General features: G+C 39.8%; 1 protein-coding gene across 1 annotated transcript in view; it reads left to right on the top strand.

The window, feature by feature from the left end:
* The window catches only part of pipox (pipecolic acid oxidase), a 31,306-nt gene extending 14,051 nt beyond the window's left edge, over positions 1 to 17,255 (top strand). Inside the window, exons 5-8 of the mRNA XM_070906104.1 lie at positions 1,384 to 1,536; positions 6,219 to 6,368; positions 8,638 to 8,713; positions 16,348 to 17,255. Of these exons, the coding sequence (XP_070762205.1) occupies positions 1,384 to 1,536; positions 6,219 to 6,368; positions 8,638 to 8,713; positions 16,348 to 16,478 (510 nt within the window). The 3' untranslated portion in view covers positions 16,479 to 17,255. The remainder of the gene's footprint in view (positions 1 to 1,383; positions 1,537 to 6,218; positions 6,369 to 8,637; positions 8,714 to 16,347) is intronic.
* Positions 17,256 to 19,753: the final 2,498 nt, after the last annotated feature.

Genomic DNA, 19,753 nt, shown 5'->3' with positions numbered 1-19,753 from the left:
AATGTGTCCTTATTATTGCCACCCTCAGATGTAAGCCATTTGTACAACCATGTGTACATTTCATTAAATCCTAATTCTCACTTCACCACCATGGACCTACTTTTGTAATTGCACTGCCTTCTATTAGACAAAAAAAAAAAATGATGAGGAGGATGGAGTAGGTTGTGTTATGTATGTTTGTATTTCAGGGTTTAACCAGTATGGGGTTTTATTGCTAATACCAAGCTGCTAATGCTCATTCAGATTTAGGGCTTCGTGCAGAGAACAAGAGTAGTATTAATTAGCTGTACAATAAATATATAATTAATGATACTGAAGCATATCTGAGGTATCCCACACTTAACAATTACTACTGAGACTGCCACAACATTTTGTATGAACATTCAGCAGCATCTATCGTTTCTCCAACCTACTTCTTGTCTCATTTGTGGTCTGATAAACACTGAGTTCATCAAATTCAGTGCCCCACATCGCTATTTTCCAAGCTAAAGCTAAGTTACTGTAGCTGTCATGCAGTTGACCACAGCAGCTTGAGTATGAAGTGATGCCGCTGTGCTCAGGGCTCAGAAGCATCTCCCTCTATTAGCATCGCAAAATCTCGTTGGGATGAGGTTGGGGTGGATGGTCAATGTGGTTTCTTCAAACCATGGCAATAATCATTTTTGCCTAAACCTAACCAGAAGTATAGGTTCATATTTTTTCAACACAACACAAAGAAGGAATCTCACACTACAGGGGCTTACTTCAGAACAACCTGATTTGTCTAATTCAGACTGCTGAAGCCTCATTCCATGGCAGGTAAACTTTGGAATGTATTTTTGCACAGAATGATGACTGTATGTTGTCCCCTGTCATTTACATTAGAAGCACATTAGGAAATTATTTCTTTGCAGACAGTATGAACAGGAATAACAATTACAGAGACCAATAATGAGTTGAATATATGTATGGGCATGCAGGTAGAAGAACTTTATTTCAATCACGTGTGTTCACAACATTAAAAAATGTTGTTAAGACATAATGACTTTGGAAATATATTGTCTTGGGTTGGTCTCCCTAGAAATTGTGTTTTTACTTTTAATGGCCAGTAACAAGAGGAATTATTGTTTTTGTAATGGTCATATGTTAACAGTGTTAGTGGCACACGTGTGCATCCATAATGTGTCCTGACATATTTCAGGACATATTTTGTTTTCTTTCTTTGGAGGACGTGTTGTAGTAGCATGCTCGATGACAGTAGCTAGTGCTTGAGAAACCAAAGGAGTTTTGTGCATCAAAGCTGATGCTTTACATACATTATGGTCAATCATTAGGTCTTTAGTGAGAGACAGACCCCTGGGGCCTTGGCTGGTACTAATGGCTTTCCTGGTTTCACTACCATAGGTGGTGAAGATAAACGTGTGCTACTGGAAAGAGAAGGTTCATGGATCATACGACGTGAAGCAACGTTTTCCCTGCTTCTTGCTGACTGAGGGCGAGGAATCCAAAGAGCACATCTACGGCCTCCCGTCCAATGAGTACCCAGGCCTGGTGAAGGTACGTCACAGTACTGGACCCTCCAGTGTGACTTAACAGAAGGCATACTCTAGATGATGTACTGACCCCTCAAATATTCATGGCAATAATGTAAAGTAGACTTTATTAATGATCATTCATTTTTGATTTTCTAGTTAATCATTTGGCTTCAATATTCAACATTGGTATCTAAACCAGTGCTGTGTGTGCACTGAAGCAAATACATGCACACACTGGAGCACTGCTTGTCAAATTATGTGACTTATAACAAAGCATGTGTTGTCCTAGAATTATTTTGCTAACTAGCATAAAGTAAGTATACATTTTTGTATACTTTATAATCAAATTGACCCGATGCAGCTTTTTGGCTACATTCCAATGAGGTTCGAGGGGGATATTGTGCATGCAGAGCCATCCTTAATGTTATTAGTAACATCTGTGGTTTTCCTTCTTTGACACATCAAAATATCTGCTGTGAAAAAGCTTTACCAGGCACAGAAGTTCAATAGGTCCATCCTAGCATTTGTAGAGAATGAAATCCTTTACCCATAACTTAACTACACTGTCTAAAAAAATTATTCATTCCCTTGGACGTTTTCTTATTTTATATTGATTTGAAACATTCATTCAGAGTCGATTTAATGTGGCTCCTGTAACACTGAGATTAAAGTGTCTTTTTCTGTTGATCAAAGTGAGAACATGTCTCTACAAAGTGATCTAAATTATTTACAAATATAAAATACTAAATACTTGTTCACAAGTAATCACCCCCTCCCAGACAGTATTTAGTAGATGCACCTTTGGTCGCAATTAAAGCCCTCAAGCTCTGTCAGGTTGCATGGGGATTGTGAGTGAACAGCCTATTTCCAGTCCAGCCACAAATGTGCGATTGGATTGAGATTGACTCTGCCACTCAAGGACATTAACATTGTTGTTTTGAAGCCATTTCTGTGTAGCTTTGGCTTTATGCTTAGCCTCATTGTCTTGCTGGAAAATAAATCTCTCAAGTAGCATGTTTCTTGCAGACTGTGTAAGTTATTTGCGTTTTATATTTTCAATTCACTTCGATCACTTTATAGAGATCGGTGTTCATTTTGACAGTAAGTTGATCAGTGTCAAAAAAGCCAACATTCAAACATGCCAACCTCCAAAGGGGATGAATACTTTTTTATCAGCACTTTATATTATGCAATATATTTCAATTTGTGATATTTTTCGTGTCTATGTATTCTTTGTTCAATATAATTAAGAATAATTTACCCAGATTACGTACAGTTACTGATAACGTTTTGTCAGAAATATGTATTATTCATTTATTTAACCCTGCTCACCCATAGATGGCCCTCACACCTATAAGAGGAACTCTGAAATCCATTAATTATAAACTGCTCAGTTAAAACAGAGAATGATTTGTTTAAAATGTGTCTGGAATGTTACCACATTGCCAAAGGGGTACAATTGCTGACCACTTTGAAACAAAAACATTGCTGCAAAGTCATCTGTAAAATTTTGTTTGTCCTACCTCAACATCAGATTACTTGTGGGAGTATTGCTGGGTTTGATGTCATCTGATGGCACATCTCTATTTTGGGCATTATGGTGGGCCAGCAGGAGCTCACAGCCTAATAGCAGACCACATGCATAGAAGAGAGGGGGGGACAGATGGTGATGCCACGTCACATTATTCACTGGGAGACAGAATCACCAGAGCTACTGTATGATAAAATGACCATTTTACATAGTTTGAAAAAAAAAATCCCCAAATGAAGAAACCTGGCTGTGTCATGAAGAATATGTCAGCCTGAATGAATCCACTCCGCCCATCAATACTCACATCCCTCGAGGCACCGGCCGAGGAGGTGGAGTTGCAGCCATCTTTGACTCAAGCCTCTTGATCAACTGTAGACCTAAACTGGATTATAACTCATTGGAAAGCCTTGTTCTTAGTCTTTCGCTCCCAACCTGGAACACACTGAAGCCAGTCTTATTCGTTATAGACTATCGCGCTCCAGGTCCCTACTCTGAATTTTTATCTATAGAGTTTCTATCAGGTAAGTAATTATTGTAGGTGATTTTAATATTCATGTGGACGTTGATAATGATAGCCTTGGTATTGCAATTATCTCATTATTGGATTCAATCGGCTTCTGTCAGAGGGTACAGAAACCCAGAACATCGAATTGTCTTTCCACGGAATCCTTTGTTATCGGACCATTATTTAATAACTTTTGAATTACTATTGCTGGACTAACAGCCATTAGGAAAAAAATACCTACCCTAGATATCTATCTGGTAGTGCTGTAGCTAATTTTAAGGAAGTGATTCCATCGGCATTTAATTCAGTGCCATGTCTCAATACAACTGAGGACTCCTATGTTAACCTTAGTCCCTTCCAAATGGACGGTCTTGTTGACGGTGCCGCAGGCTCAATGCGACTGACACTCGACTCTATTGCCCCTCTAAAAAAGAAGATAATAAAACAAAGCTTTATGGTATAACACTAAAACTGGCAAATTAAAGCAAACGTCGCAGACACTTGAAAGAAAATGGCGCTCCACCAAAGTGGAAGAATCACGTGAAATTTGGCAAGATAGTCTTAAAACTTCTAGGCAGGCCCTCTGTAAAGCTAGAGCAGCCTATTACTCATCATTAATAGAGGACAACAAGAACACACCCAGGTTTCTTTTCAGCACTGTAGCCAGGCTCACAGCTCTATTGTGTAATTTCCCCCCGGGGATCAATAAAGTATTTCTGATTCTGATTCTGATTATTGAGCCATGTATTCCTATAGCCCTCAGCAGTAATGACTTCATGAGCCTAACCCTAACGCCCTCACCCGTATTACATCTATAGTCCTACTTAGACCTGTTCCTGACAGACGAAATCCTCCAGATTATCCTTGACATGACAAACCTGCAGGGGAGACGTTCTGCCAAAGACTGGCGGGACATCGATGTCACAGACCTGCAGGCTTACATCGGGCTGCTGATTTTAGCCTGTGTGTACAAGTCCGGAATGAGTCTACCTGCCTGTGGGATGACCACAGTGGGCGGGCCATCTTCCGGGCCACGTTTACTCTTTTGGGCTCAAACTTACAGTTGGATGACCACCTGACAAGGCCACCATGATTCAGACAAGACAAGCTGGCTGCCTTTCACTCTGTCTGGGAGAAGTGGACGCATCGCCGAACGCAATCCTTCCCCTCACCTACGAAGCTCTTACTGGTCAGGCACCATCATATCTTAAAGAGCTCATAGTACCCTGTTACCCCACTAGAGCACTGTGCTCCCAGAATGCAGGGTTGCTTGTGGTTCCTAGAGTCTCTAAAAGCAGAACAGGAGCCAGAGCCTTCAGCTATCAAGCTCCTCTCCTCTGGAACCAGCTCCCAGTTTCGGCCCGTGAGGCTGTCTTTGTGCTTTCTCGTCTAGTAGGTTCCTGTGGATCGTGGTCCTGGTACGCCTGGCTGCTGCTGCCATGGGCCTGCTTGACTCTCATCGCTACAATTATTATTATTAGTCATATTTCTGTTATTATTAAAGCTGTTATTGCTATTACTGGTGCTGCTATCCATCTCTGCCTGTCTATCTGTCTGTCTGTGTCAGTGTCTCTGTGTCTCTCTTTCTCTCTGACACTCTCTCTCTCTCAACCCAACTGGCTAGAGGTTTCTGCCTCTTGAAAAGACGTTTTTCCTTGCCACTGTCGCCAAAGTGCTTGCTCATGGTGGGAACTGTTGGGTCTCTGTAATAATATCATAGAGTACGGCCTAGCCCTGCTCTATTTCTACTTTTGTTGTGATTTGGCGGTATATAAATAAAATTGAATCGATAAAGTAGAGAAAAAATATTGTAATTACGCTGTTTTGATGTTTTTGTACTGCATGGACCTATCAGAAAGTTTAAAGCCTAAAGCAGAGGAAGATCCTGGAAAAAAAAATGTAAGTTTGTATCAGACCTGGCTGACAGTGGCAGCACACAAAAGCAACTTTGGAAGTGTGTATGACAGCCACTCCTCCTTTCCCTTTGTCATTTACCTTTCAAGCGTGCGTTAGGAACCTAAATAAGTACTTAGTGAAACATAATTTTCTGCCTTATTGCTTAGCTTTACGTGAAACATTACCTGATTAATTTCTAAATAAACCCATTCAGCGCTGCATAAACAGACCATTGAAATCTAAGTAACATAAATCCACAAATCAGCTTCACTAGCACAAACTGGATTTTGATATATGTATATATATTGAGTCAATTAAAGGATAGGTTTGGATTTATTTCAAGTCTGTCTTTATACAATACTCACATGCTATGTTATTGGTCACTTTAATTGTTCCTCCTGCAATTCCTCACAGAGATATGTTTACTACAAATACTTTTTAACTTTGGAAGACATCCACTCCTTTGAACAGGAGTGGGTCTGCAGTGGACATGTGCTTGAGGAGGTCCAGGCTGTGTCTGTTTTGGAGTTGTTGTCTTTCAAATGATAGTGGTGGTGCAGTAAACATCATGGTAGAAATTACACCCTGGATTACTGAATACCACATTAATAAATACAGAATGTATGCTATGAGTACATATAGGCTTGCAAAAACAAAGCTATAGAAATTCAATAAATACCAGTATATGCATCTTACAATACAGAAAGAGTTGGCTATATGCAGGGTTGTGTTTCATATAGAAATTATATTGATGATGTAATTCTGTGTGCAGATATGCTACCATATGGGCAGTGAGACAGACCCAGACCAGAGAGACAAGCAGACAGACAGGTCTGATATTGACATCCTCCAGCGCTACATTGCCCGCTGTTTACCTGGATTGGTCCCTGAACCTGCTGTGGTGGAGAGCTGCTTGTATACGGTCAGTATCAGCACTCCACGTGACAGTGTTCATATGTGTCATCTTAATTCATCATTCAAGTGTTGAGATTTCAGCCTATAGGAGTTTGATTATATCTGTGGGTCATCAGGAAATGTCAGAAAATTCAACAAATGGGGTCACAACTGTTTAATGATGCGTTTATTTTCAGGGCATAAGCTAATGATGAACCATGATGAACCATTTTACTAATGTTACAGGAGATCTTCTAATGCGTCTGTCTTGTTTATTAAAGACATCACATAGCAACAATTCGTATTTCTATAGTCTTAAGATTCAGGAATTACATAAAACAAAACAGATTTGATGAAATTTTTACAAATAGTAAAGTAACATTTTTCACAATGACAGATTTGCAGTTTTGTTTTGAAATAACATAACACCATCTGAAAATCTTTTTTTTTGCTGACCCTCAGTTGTTTAATTTCTCACCTTGCTACAGATGTAGAAATGTACTCCAATGTGTGCCAGTACACTGTGACATCATTATTCGGTGTGGTTACAGGTGCAACAGACTTGAAACTTTCAACCTGAGAGAACAGTGAGACACTGCACTTTGAAACTTTTATAGTAATATATTTACAGTTTTAGTGATATCTTAATGACAGAATCATTTTGAATGTATGAGTATAAACAACATAAAGTAACATTAAAATAAGGTTCAGGTTCTTGGTTACTGATTAGAGTAATATCAGTGAGTAAACGTTCTTGGTACAGTAGATTTAAAAGAACTACCAAAGATCTGTTACATTTTTTTTCATAACTCTAAAATTCAATCAAAAGTGTTTTCTCTGCAACAATATTCTGAGTTCAGCAGCAGAACTCACTGCCTTTTTTTGCTCTGTTACTTTCCAGCCATGTGCATCACATCAAAGCAGCCCAGCATCAGGTCGCAGCATTTTGCAAGACTTTATGCAAAACAGATCAACTGCGGTTATGTTCGTTTACATCTTTAGTCTTAGTAAATACCCCACTAAATAAAAAGTTGCCCCCTGATGGATAATTTGTTGTTGGCTTAGCGAAGTGTTTTTTTGTGGAAAGAACACAAGTGCACTTGTTCCCTTTTCACTGTAGAAGCAACAAAGGGTTTATTCTTCCTTTTTCTAACAATTACAATTGTATATCTGTGATCAGAAACGGCTTATCAAGATTTTTCCAACAATTTACAAATCTCAGTTTTCTCCCAAATTACACTTGTGCTCCTTTCACACATTACCAAATCATCTGTATGAATATATATATATATATATATATTCATTTGTAAATCTTTCTTCAATAGTTATGTTACAAACATACATTTATACATTTGGCTCTTCATTTGTATATTGTTAGTTCTGTCCAACATGGTCTTATTGTAATGGACATTGCAGTCTCGAGGAGCCACCTGCGGGGCTTCACACTTAAGTCCTGTTTTCTTTATACTGTGTATTAATTAATTAATACTGTTAATAATGTGTTTACTATTGGGTGGTTAAACTGTGTTTATGAAGTGTGTAAGTTGCTGGCTGTCTGTATTTCATTTACTGCTGGATGTTACTCTCCAATGCTCAGGCGTTTCATTCTGTTTAGGCTATGGAGAACGGTATGTGTGTTGCAGGGGTGGGGGGTGGGGGGGGGGTTGTGCAGCCACTCTGCCCTCCAGCAACACAGCAAGCTGCTTTTACCACGATCGCATACTGAAGCTGTAGGAACGGATAATTTCTGTGACCTTATCCAAAGCCCCTGAAACTCCTGACAGTCAAGAGGACAGAGAGTTAAATTGCATGTGTTTCTATAGTTAGGGTAAAAAAAAAACATTTGTCAGAGGTCGTTCTGTATTGTGCGAAAGTCTTTCATCCAATTAAACACTTTTTTAAACACATTTTCCACAAAGACTTTGACAGGAACAGCTCCAAAGGCCACATGGCCGTGTGGAGAGGGAGTACGTGTGTCCCAGGACAATCTGCAAATGCTCAGTTCACTATTCATGTCTCCATATAGTGGAATGAAGAGGCAGGAAAAACAAGGCTGCAGCTCTCTTGACTAAATGTGCACAAGCAGCATTGCTTTTATTAGACAATTGAGTCAAATAGTCAGAATCTTATCCAAACCCAGCTCTGTAGTTCCAAACCTGAACAGTTTGTTCTTTTCAGGCTTATTGACAGCTTGGAAATTGACAGCTTGTTCAGAGTGACTCAGCGTCTCCTATAATCTGGACCCTGTCATTTTATTTTGGATTTTGCTGGCTCTTCATCTTTTGTTGTTTTTGCAGCTAACACCTGACCGTAATTTTGTGCTGGACTGCCACCCAACCTACAGCAACATTGTGATTGGAGCAGGTTTCTCAGGTACAGTACAACACAAAACAACTTGAATCAAGTCAAAGAAAACCTATGACCAGCCGTGTTTGTAAGGGTGGAGTATCCCACTTTTACCATAGCTACATGGCAGCTCACGAAACATAACTACTGTTTATACATAGTTTGGGGAAGTATACATGTCAAAGTGATATTTGCCAGAATTGGAATTAAGGTTCTTTCTTTAATTATTAGTCGAAGCTGTAGCCTAGTAACAGCTGAAACCAGCAGCCTTCTTCTGTGAGAATGAGAACAATTATGAAGACACTGCATCAGAGCTGTATAGTTAAATAAACCAGACAAAGTCTACAGCCATGCTAGCGGCCTCTGTGAGGCTGTACTTAGGCGTAGTGATACTTTGCGCTAAATGCTAACATGGTCACAATGCCGTCACCATTATAGTTTTGTGTATTGGCTTGCTAACACTTGTTAAAAAGCACAAAACATAAAGTACTGCTGAGGCTGATGGAAATTACATTATTTAGGCATTTCGTAAACCAAAGTATTGGACAAATAACATTTTGACCTGATGAAAAATCAGAGGATCACCAAAGTTATTACAATTCACCTGAAGGGCAAAACAAATGTCTGAATCAAATTTTATGGCAATCCATCCAATAATTGTCAAAATTTCACTCAAAACCACAAAGGTCAACCTTGTGGTGGCAATAGAGGAAAAGTCAGTGGGATTCATCCTCTTGGGAACATGAATGTCACAGGAATCCATTCAGTAATTGTTGAGATCTTTCAATCTGGGCCAAAGTGGTGGACAAATCAGACGCGTGACCAACATTGCCGTCTGTTTATTTAAAAAAGCAACCACAAATATGTTCATGAAAAAGAATGAAAGGAAGATGCCACAGCATTTCAGTCCCTGAACTAAGGAAGCTCCGATGTTCCTACCACAGCTTGTTTCACATACTGAAAACCAAGGTTAAGACTGAACTTCTGATTGGCTGATGATTCCATTTGTATCGCCTGATACAAACACATAGGATTAAATATTTTCCTGTGATCTTTAAATGATTTACTCCCATGAATACATATATAGCTTTTACTGGGAGACCCGGGATTTCTTACCGTGGATGAAATTTGATTTAAACACAGAACTGATGATAATTAATCACAGAATGGCATCATTCTGTAATCCTTTAATATTTGGTACACAATCCTTTGATTCTGTGTTTTTCAGCATAACCTCCAATCAGTTTTAATACATCACAGTAGTTATATTTCCAAATTTTATTTAGTTGAAAACAAACTTTTTCCACCTTGATCATTAGGATTAGTCTATTTAGACTATTTGTTCCTGTTTTTTTTCATACAGACTATCAAGCAACCCTATATTGAACTGCCATTTTTGAACGGGGTTCGGTGGGGCGTTCAGGGTGACAGCGACGTTCAGTATTATAGTAAACATGCCAAGTTAGCCCTCTGAGCTAATGTGTGCTACGGATCAGAAATGTGCAAAAAAATTTTTTTGCTGACTGACTAGATAACAAACAAAAGCCAGAGACCATATCGTATTAAGTTACCCTGACCTGTTAATTCACTACTTATAAGCAGAACCGGGCAGCTGCCTCCGTCTCACTCAGACTCGGTTTTCTGGTTTTCCCTCTGATGTCCTCCAGCTGCTCTGCCTCAACTCTCTGTGATTTACGAAGTTTCGTAATGGACAGAAAGCTTTATAAAGTAACTACTAACTGCTGCTAACTGTAGCTGGCATTAGCTCAGTTAGCTCTGATCACCAGGGGGAGTGTTGGTGTTTACACCGCCAGCACAGGAGCTTTGGACTGCCGGGGGGAGGAGGTTTCCGAGAGTCAGATGGTTAGAGTCAGCTAACTAAGAGCATAGATATGGATATATATCTATGGCTAAGAGGACCGCTAGATGCACAGCTAACTAGGGAACGGCAGCTACAGTTAGCAGTAGTTAACGATTACTTTAGCAACGAGTAAAGCCATCTGTCCATCAAGAAACTACCTCCTACCTACTTACTTTCCTTCACAACAGAAAAAGCACTTTCTGTGAGACATACTGAACAACCTGAGTGGTAGTAAAGAGTAATCCTGAGCTGAGCCGCTGAATAACTCAGACAGACTGAGCGGGCGGATGAGCGCGTCCCTCTGCTTTGCGGCTGTGCAAATTTTATTTTTTCTTCTTTGTGGGCGTGCTGGCACTGCTGTGCCCTGAGCAGATGACCATCTGAGGAAATTTGGGATGTATTCAGAATCAGAATCAGAAATACTTTACTTTATTGATCGTAATAGATCTCACGGAAGTAGACACGAAAAGCGAACGGAGCGTTGTGAGCAGTTTGAAGACTGAGCTTTTGGCTCACAGTGATTACTTTTACACACGTTTTCCTCATTATTTGGCAACTTTGGTAACATTTAATAGGAATATCCAACATTGTAACACCATGTATATGACAGAAAATAAGGAAAAGCATAATAGGTCCTCTTTAAGGCAAAATGCCATGAAGATTATCTGGAAAACAACACCACAAACAGTGTGTGTGTTGAAGCCGATGAAGTCAAGTTGAAAATGTTGATGTCAAAATGAAAATGTCAACAGCTCTACAAGACAAAGAGCAGAAAGTAGTGTATCTGGCACCTTGTACACCAGATGTGTGCTGATGAGTGCCAGCACAAAAACAGCGGCAGCAGCCGCCAAATGAATCAGCATCACTTGTTCCCTCCTCACCCAGGAAGAGAGTGGAGCCAAGAGGCCCAGTGTTTGTGTGCCTATGTGTTTGTGTGCCTATGTGTGTGTGTGTGTGTGTGTGTGTGGGTGGGTCCAGATGTACTCCATGATGTTTGTGACCACTGTGTGTCAGAGAAACAAGATCACAGTCTAAGAATGATTTATTGGACAGGAAGAGGAAATAAGAAATGGAGAGTAGTAGATTTTAACATCCGTTGCAGGATGGAAACAGGCTTGAATTAGAGAGGGGGCTTCATTTAAACATTTACCCATTCTATTAGTTTATTTTTTTATTAACTTTTAGAAAATCCTGTTTCCTGAACCACTCCCATTTTAATCTGCTGTTGATGCTGTTTACTGTTAATACAAGCTCAACACTCCCTTCATGTTTACCTGTTGTCTTTATATACAGGACACTAATTCCATCAGTGCAACAACAGAGTCACATCATAGTCACCACTCTGCTACTCCATTTTTCTCTTTTTAACGCAAATACAGTTTTTACTCAAAACAAATTAGTTCCAGTTGGTGTCATGTTGCTGTTGTTTTTCTCCGAGTTAAGTAGACATGGTTGGAAATAATGTGTGAATGAAATCAATATCTGTGTTAAAAAGAGAAAGTCAGAGCAACAGTATAGTGAGTATGACATGTCTCTGTTGTTGTACACCAATCTTTTTTGTCTATATGTCTTCAGGTTATATTATATATGAATGGCTAAAGGAGAGCGTCAGTGTTCCAGTAATAGAAGATTCAGAACATTCTGAGCCTTTGTAATATATATAAAAAAAAAAAAGTTCTGGGTGTTGCCTATATTAGTTTAAATTTTGGCTGAGTGGCACCATTAAAAGTATGCAGAATTAGTTAGCAGTTCCTGTTTGCAATGTATCCATAGATGACTATTGCTGGATCACTTTGATACTGAAGAAAATCTAATGATTCTCAGGCAAGTTCTGGAGTTATTAGGAGGTTCTTTTTTCTATGCTTTCTAAGTATATTTATGGATGTTTATTTAACATGGAAATGGAGATGATGATCCTTAACTCAAAGGAGTATGATTTTTTTACGCAAATTCTGGCAATCAAGTACTTTAAAAGTTAAAGTAAACCTCCATGAGCTGTGTGTCACAGTCACAACTCCAACTGCTGATCGTGTTGGTGAGTGGCCAAATCAGCGGGCCAAACTGCAATCACTAACTTACCATTTAGTTTCGTTTTTGGAACACTGGCATGCACCTGTCCCTTTCACCTCACACAGTATCTTTGCCTCTTGTCTCTCCCACACCTCCCTGGGAAGGTGCACCTCACAGTTTGAAAACCACTTGATTGGCCTGCTTTCTGATATCTTTTGCTTTGCTGGGCATTGCAGATGCAATAAAATACATTCTCCATTGTAATGGTTCAAGCTGATATATAACAAAGAATGGTTAAGACATATCTATATTTGAATTGTTAAGACCGAGAAAACCTGAGACCCAGCACAATTGAACCACTTCTTGTTACACTCACAGGGACACGCAGCAGCTCTCCTCCTCCTCGTCAGTTAAATATCGGAAGGTGCACCTGGCTTTAAAGGCAATGGGAGATGACACTCTGATTGGTTTAATTTACGTTATAATTAAGAGATTAAATACAACCTCTTTGCGCCTTGCGCCTTACATTGTGCCCAGATTATGCACTGTTTAACTAGCAAAAGGGGAGTAGGACACGCCCTAAATGCACTTGGCAATATAGGGCCCCTAGATTGTTTAATGATATTTAAGGCTGAAAAACTGAAAAGTAAGGTCAAAGCAATGTAATCATCCACACATCTATTCTGTTTTGCTGTCTTACCCAACGTCAGCTGAGATATCAGTTTCATCATATGTTCAGCAGGGAGATATTTCCAAGAGTATCCTATTTATACTCATCACTCTCTTTTTTATTCAACATGTCTGCAAACAGAAATGTTAAATCCAGTCATTGAGGTTTCAGGAGCAGTTACTGTTCAAATCTATTGTTACTATTACTGCCGGATGCAGTGCAGTGATTGCATCTCGTTCCTGTCTCATGGGGGTTGACAGATTTGAGATCTGGCCTACATCTGAACCTTAGTCTATAAACTGATTTGTGACTAGCTTGCAAGGTAACAAGTTAGAAACATGTAACGTAAAAAATCTGTTAAGACACTAGAAGGCATACTGTTTCAGAGCTGGCAGTGTTTTTGCTTCTTTGGTTTTTGCAAAGCTAGATCAAAAATATCCCTGGTCTCTGTACTGGATGCACAGGGATTAAACTGATATTATCCTCTCAAATAACTCTGGATAACATGGCAATTTCAGACTGTCCTTTAAACAGTATTTGTTTACAGTACAGTGACATTTTTATGGACAAGAAGAGGATTTCACATTTGCAATTTGCTTGTTTGGAGGCCCCTAATGGCCACTGGGCCCTAAGACACCTATAGTTCACATAATGAATGGCTACCAGCCACTAACTGTTATTTTAGTGTATTTTAGGGCCAAATTCTCCTAGTTTTAAATAATTTTTCCTTCTCCTATTTTTCAAATATCCTCCATCATCAGCAGATACTTGCAAGCTTTCAGTGTTGATGAAACTCAAACCAAAAACAATGCCACAAATGCAATCATTTTATTAACTGAATCTAAGGACTGGTTTAAATCTAAGGACTGGTCTAATGTTGTTAGAAATTTAAAGGGAGTTTAAAAGAAGCTATCCTCATGTGCTCACACAGTGTTCAGATCTGCAGGATATCCACAGAGTCAAACGGGACACACCAAACCTTCCATGTATTCTAGAGACATAGATCCTTAACTTTTAATGAGATGTTCTTGTCCATTGTGAAAGGTGAAAGCGCCTGTGCTTTGAGTCCACACTCATGTTCTTCTCTAATTAACATGGCGGAGGCACCCAGGAGGCCGACTCAGCTCCACCTCTCCTACAGTTACCTTCAGTGTCTCCTGGCACTTTTCCATCTCTTAATGCAGTCATGTCCTTTATGTAATTATATCGGTAATTAATATCCTGCTCACAATTCTCTTCTTTCAGAGGAGCTTGCTGGGATAAAGGGACTAAAAAGTCTAAAGACCCACAATACAAAAATGTTGGACAAATGAATTATATACTACGATTTTGCTATTTGTGGAGCCTTACGTGTTGTGAAGCTAAAAATGTTTGTGTGACCCTGCTTTCACACCAAATGCACAAGTGCAACATTGTGTAAAGTAAGTCATTCTGTTCAATGGAGGGTGCAGCAGCTGTGCACTTGTTTGGGGCATAGCCGTAGTGGCATGCACTGTACCGTTTTTCTGTCAGGACACAAGAGGCACGAGAGAGCGAATCTTTTCCATTTCTGACAATCCAAAAAGGAAAAGTTTAATCTCTTATGGAGCATGATCATGCTCAGAAAATGTAACAACAATCTTTTGCCTAGAGGGCAGGCCAAGGGGTCACAAATATTTTTAGGGATCATCATCAATTTGATTCAATTTTATATTTAGATTTTCAAAATATCTTTTTGTAAAGAAGCCATACAATTATGGTGACTCAGTGTAGGGTTTCCCCTTGGAAATTATTCAGTACACCTGGTATGTCAGCCAGATCTTATACATTTTAATATAAATATATAATATATTGTCTGAATAGAAATATCTGTACCAAATGTAATCTAATAGTTGTCACATTTCGCACTGAATCAAAAATGTTAACCGCACTAAATGAAAATGGATCGCCACGTTGATATGATGTTCATCCTCTGGGGACCATGAATGTCCCAGATTTAATGGGGATCCATCCAATAGCAAAATATTTCAATCTGGACCAAAGTGGTAGACTAACCTACATGGTATTGTCGCTAGCATGGCTAATAAAATACTCCCATAGTAATTGAATTTGTGTTTACTTATTATAAACAACAGATTTTAGCTGATCCAGCAAGTAGGCATCCATGTGTGTTAGCACTTCCATAATATTAAGCTCCAAGTCAGATATATTGGAACTTTCAGAAAAATTCAAGTTTTCAGGTCATTATTTTGACTTTGATAATGACATAAACGCCATTTAAAAGTCAGAAACTGGTAATTACGGTAACTCACATGACTTCAGTGCGGCACTATCCTCATATCATGTCTTATTAGTCATGTTAATTATTATCTGTACCATTTGTGCTCATTCTCCAGCTTCCCTGCAGCAGCAGGAAGGAGGCTCAGAGCCATGTTGGATGAGTTCACAGGGCTTCTCCCTAATACAGAAAAAAAAAATGTTTCCTTCCTCCCCCTCCTTCACTACGTGCATTTGTCATCAAAGCCCGACACAAGTGCTTTAAAGCAAATAATGGGGGGTTGCCATGGCTACAAAGTCACCCTGTGGGCTTGGCCATCTATTGAGGTTTTCCATTCTCCTTCTCTGGCGAGATGAAAATTCACGTGGCCAAACTGTCAGAGCCAAGCTTTTATGACTTCAAAGCCAGGCAGAATCCACGGGAGCTCCGAGACCTTTGTCAGATGGCAATGTGCTGCATTCCTCAAGCCCTGTTGACATTCACAATTTGCCTCTCAGACCTTAGCAACAAGGACAATCAGGCTGCTAGATTTTGAAAAAAATACTTTTTCTCTCATCTCACTCCTGGGCTTGAGCACATGAAGCCATTACGCAGAGAAAGGACAAATCACCCTTAATTTCGCATTTGGTCCTGGTTCAGTAAAGTGAAGAGATGCTCAATGACAGGCATCACAACAGCTTTGCTCTTCTTTTATGTATTCACTCATGGGGCTCGAACCCATCACCTGACTCAGACATAGGCCCAGAGATGCATGCTATTTATAGGCTAACTACAAGGTGCAGGGTATGGATTTGCTCATATTAGGACATTGATTCATCTGACATGGTTAGTGATTGCTCACTGTAATGACTTCTCTTCTCCAGGTCATGGCTTCAAGTTTGGACCAATCATTGGCAAGCTTTTGTGTGAACTCAGCCTGGGAGAAGTGCCCTCCTATGACCTTTCACCGTTTCGAATCAGGCGCTTCCAGGCAAAGACCAAATCAGCTTTATAGAGCCGGGGCTGGATACTCAGACAGTCAACAGATCATTAAGTCTTATCTAATTGTAATTGTAGTATGATTTGAGATTGTCATGGTAATTTGTCACTAAAAACACACAGTGGCCGCATGTTTTGTCTACTCCTTTATTATCAGTGTGTGTTGCCAATTCCACATGGTGTAATCAGCTGTGTAGCACTCAAGCATCATGAAACCATTCAGTGCGTGTCCATGCAGTAAATGGGTTACTGTCTGCTATGTGTGGTAATCTGATTTCTTAAAGGAATCGTTTAACATTTTGGTAAACAGGTTCATTCACTTCCTTTGCTTAGAGTGTGATGAGAAGATTTCAAACTAAATATGACGCTAAAGCCAGGAGGCGGTTAGCTTAGTTTATCATAAAGACTGGAAGCGCAGGGAAACAGCTAGCTTGGCTCTGTCCAAAGTTTACAAAAATCTGCCCACCAGCACTTTTAAATTTTGCATCTCGTTTTTTAATCCAAGTGACAAGTTCTGGTTTTACAGGGAGTTACATGCTGAAACTATATTTAACCATGTACCATGTGCATGACAATCACTATGGAAGCAGGGCAGCAGAGATCATTTCATGTGGCAGTGCAAACTTATATTCCAAAGAATATATTTATTAGGAAATGATTCAACCATTGCAACCAAAACATAAGGAGGATGATGCTTTTAACGTTCATTCATGGCTTTAACATATCATGTTGTAAACTTGTTGTATAATTGTTTCAATAAAGGTCTGTGGAGTTTTGGTAGCTACGGAAGCCATTCCCATGTAGTGGATTTGAAAATGGACTTCTCTTGAATAGCGCTTTTTATCCCAAATCGCTTTACAGCTTGATCTCTTTCACCCATGGACGGTGGAACAAGCGGAGTAACTGTGGAAACTCTACCCGGAAAAAGAAGAAGAGCCCAGTTGACAAAGGAGGCAAAGAAGGCGAAGAGGGAGAGGGAGAGGGAGAAAAGTCGTCAATTGCCAATTTAAAATTGAAGCCAGTCTAAAACGGAAGCTGTTACAAAGTAACTGCCCAGAAGTCTAAATCCAAGAAGTCAGTGTCCAAATAAATTCCACACAGTCGCACTCATTTTTGCACATTTGCATGAGAAAAGGCTGTGTTATTTCACCAGAGCATTCCCTGTCAGTGCATGAAAATACATTGTCTGATGTCCTGCATAATCTCCTTTTTCAGAGTAACCTGGTTTCTTGTGTTCATGTAAACGCTCTGAAGTACTGACGTGGACGCCTATCCTTTACACCTATACAGTGGTGAAACATTGACACCAGCATGAACATTTCTGTCACCAGAGAGCACTCTATCTCAGCTGCACATGGAGCAACAGAGCTTGCATATTCGTAGTTCACCATGGTATGCTTAGTTGGCAGAGCTGTATGACATCTAACCCACATTATACAGATTTGCATTTGAATGAAATTCAGTAAAGTTTTATTTTTATAGCGCCAAATCACAACAAAAGTCATCTCTTGACACTTTGCAAATAGAGCAGGTCTAGACCGACTCTTTATAATGTTATTTACAGAGACCCAACAGTTCCCACCATGAGCAAGCACTTTGGTGACAGTGGCAAAGAAAAACGTCCTTTTAAGAGGCAGAAACCTCGAGCAGAACCAGACTCTAGATGGGGGGTCATCTGCTTTGACTGGTTGGGTTGGAGAGAGACAGAGAGACAGAGAGAGCGAGACATAGAGACACAGACAGACAGATAGACAGGTATAGATGTATAGCAGCATCAGTAATAGCCATAGCAACTATAATAATAATGGAAGTATGACTAATCATAGTGGTTACAGCTGTAATAATAACTGAAATATGACTAATAATAGCAATAGTGGCTTTAATAATAACAGAAATATGACTAATAACAGTAATTGTAGCGATGAGAGTCAAGCAGGCCCATGGCGGCAGCAGCCAGGCGTACCAGGACCACAATCCACAGGAGAGGAGCTTGATAGCTGAAGGCTCTGGCTCCCATTCTGCTTTTGGAGACTCTAGGAACCACAAGCAAGCCTGCATTCTCAGAGCGCAGTGCTCTAATGGGGTAATAGGGTACTATGAGCTCTTTAAGATATGATGGTGCCTGACCAGTAAGAGCTTTGTAGGTGAGGAGAAGGATTTTAAACTCTACTGAAAGAAGAAACAACCTAAGAAGTCTAGTTGTTCTCCAAAGCAACACAAACCTTATGTAATGAACTAGGAATAAACTAATGCTGCCTTGATTTTGAGCCAACATCGACAGCTAGATTCTAACATTGTTACGCAATTGTAACTTCACCCATCTGTGACAAATGGTAATTTAAAAAAAGCTTATTATTGGCTTGCATGATTTCATGCATCAGTAAACCTCCCTCTCGCTGCTTTCCCAGCATACACCATTTTCCCAACTAAGTACATGGTTAAAAAGACATCAACTGTAGAGCCATTTGTCTATGTGAAGCCAGCTGCGTGCTTAGGCTTCAGAGGTGGCCTGTCGCCTGGATCTATTTCCCCATGTAGCAGTAAACATTTTAATCACTAATCAGACGGCCTGTTACAATGGATGCCGACCAAGGCCATCAGTGGAAATGGGAAAATTATGCAGCGAAACAGCAGACATCGCGAGCCATTTGCTCCCTTGCCTCTAAGTGACTACAGATGGATAGCCAAGGGCCATTATGCACATTGCAAGAATTAGAAGTACATTAAACATGTAAATGCAAATATTCAACCACCAATAATCATCAAGCGGGGCCAACTGAAACACCTTTCTAGAACAATGTCCACTGTAGCTTGTAAAATCCCACAAAGTTAAAAAAGAAAATTTTTTAAAAAAGCCAACTTTTTTCTGCTGCACATGAACAAAATTTGGGTTACAAATGTAACACACCAGATTGGAGCTTAGTTAGGTCTCCAAGGTGCATAATTGGTAATCGAATCTAAGGTGTATAATTGGTCATCAAATCTAGCCTGCTTTTTGTATTATGGTACCAGTCCAGAGTTCATACTGCTTATCAGTTTCTAGTAGAAGCATTGCAGAGGGGATGCATCAGTCAATATTTTTGTATTAAAAGTATAAAAACTCTGCAGTTCCTCTCAGTCCTACTCAGCATTTTAGCATCTTAGTACTAATTGTTTCGATTTCCCAGATCCCTGCCCAGCACCAAACAGCTGACAGACAAAGTTAGCAACTAGCTGGTGAACAAAACAGAGCATTTAGCAGCTAATGACGTGCCTGCTGGATGTAAAAATTGGTCATTTTTGGACACACAC

Source organism: Enoplosus armatus, chromosome 5, assembly GCF_043641665.1.
Source record: "Enoplosus armatus isolate fEnoArm2 chromosome 5, fEnoArm2.hap1, whole genome shotgun sequence".
NCBI classification, from domain to species: Eukaryota; Metazoa; Chordata; class Actinopteri; order Centrarchiformes; family Enoplosidae; genus Enoplosus; species Enoplosus armatus.
Note: the sequence above shows the minus strand (reverse complement) of the source record. Positions and strands in the feature narration are given on the sequence as shown.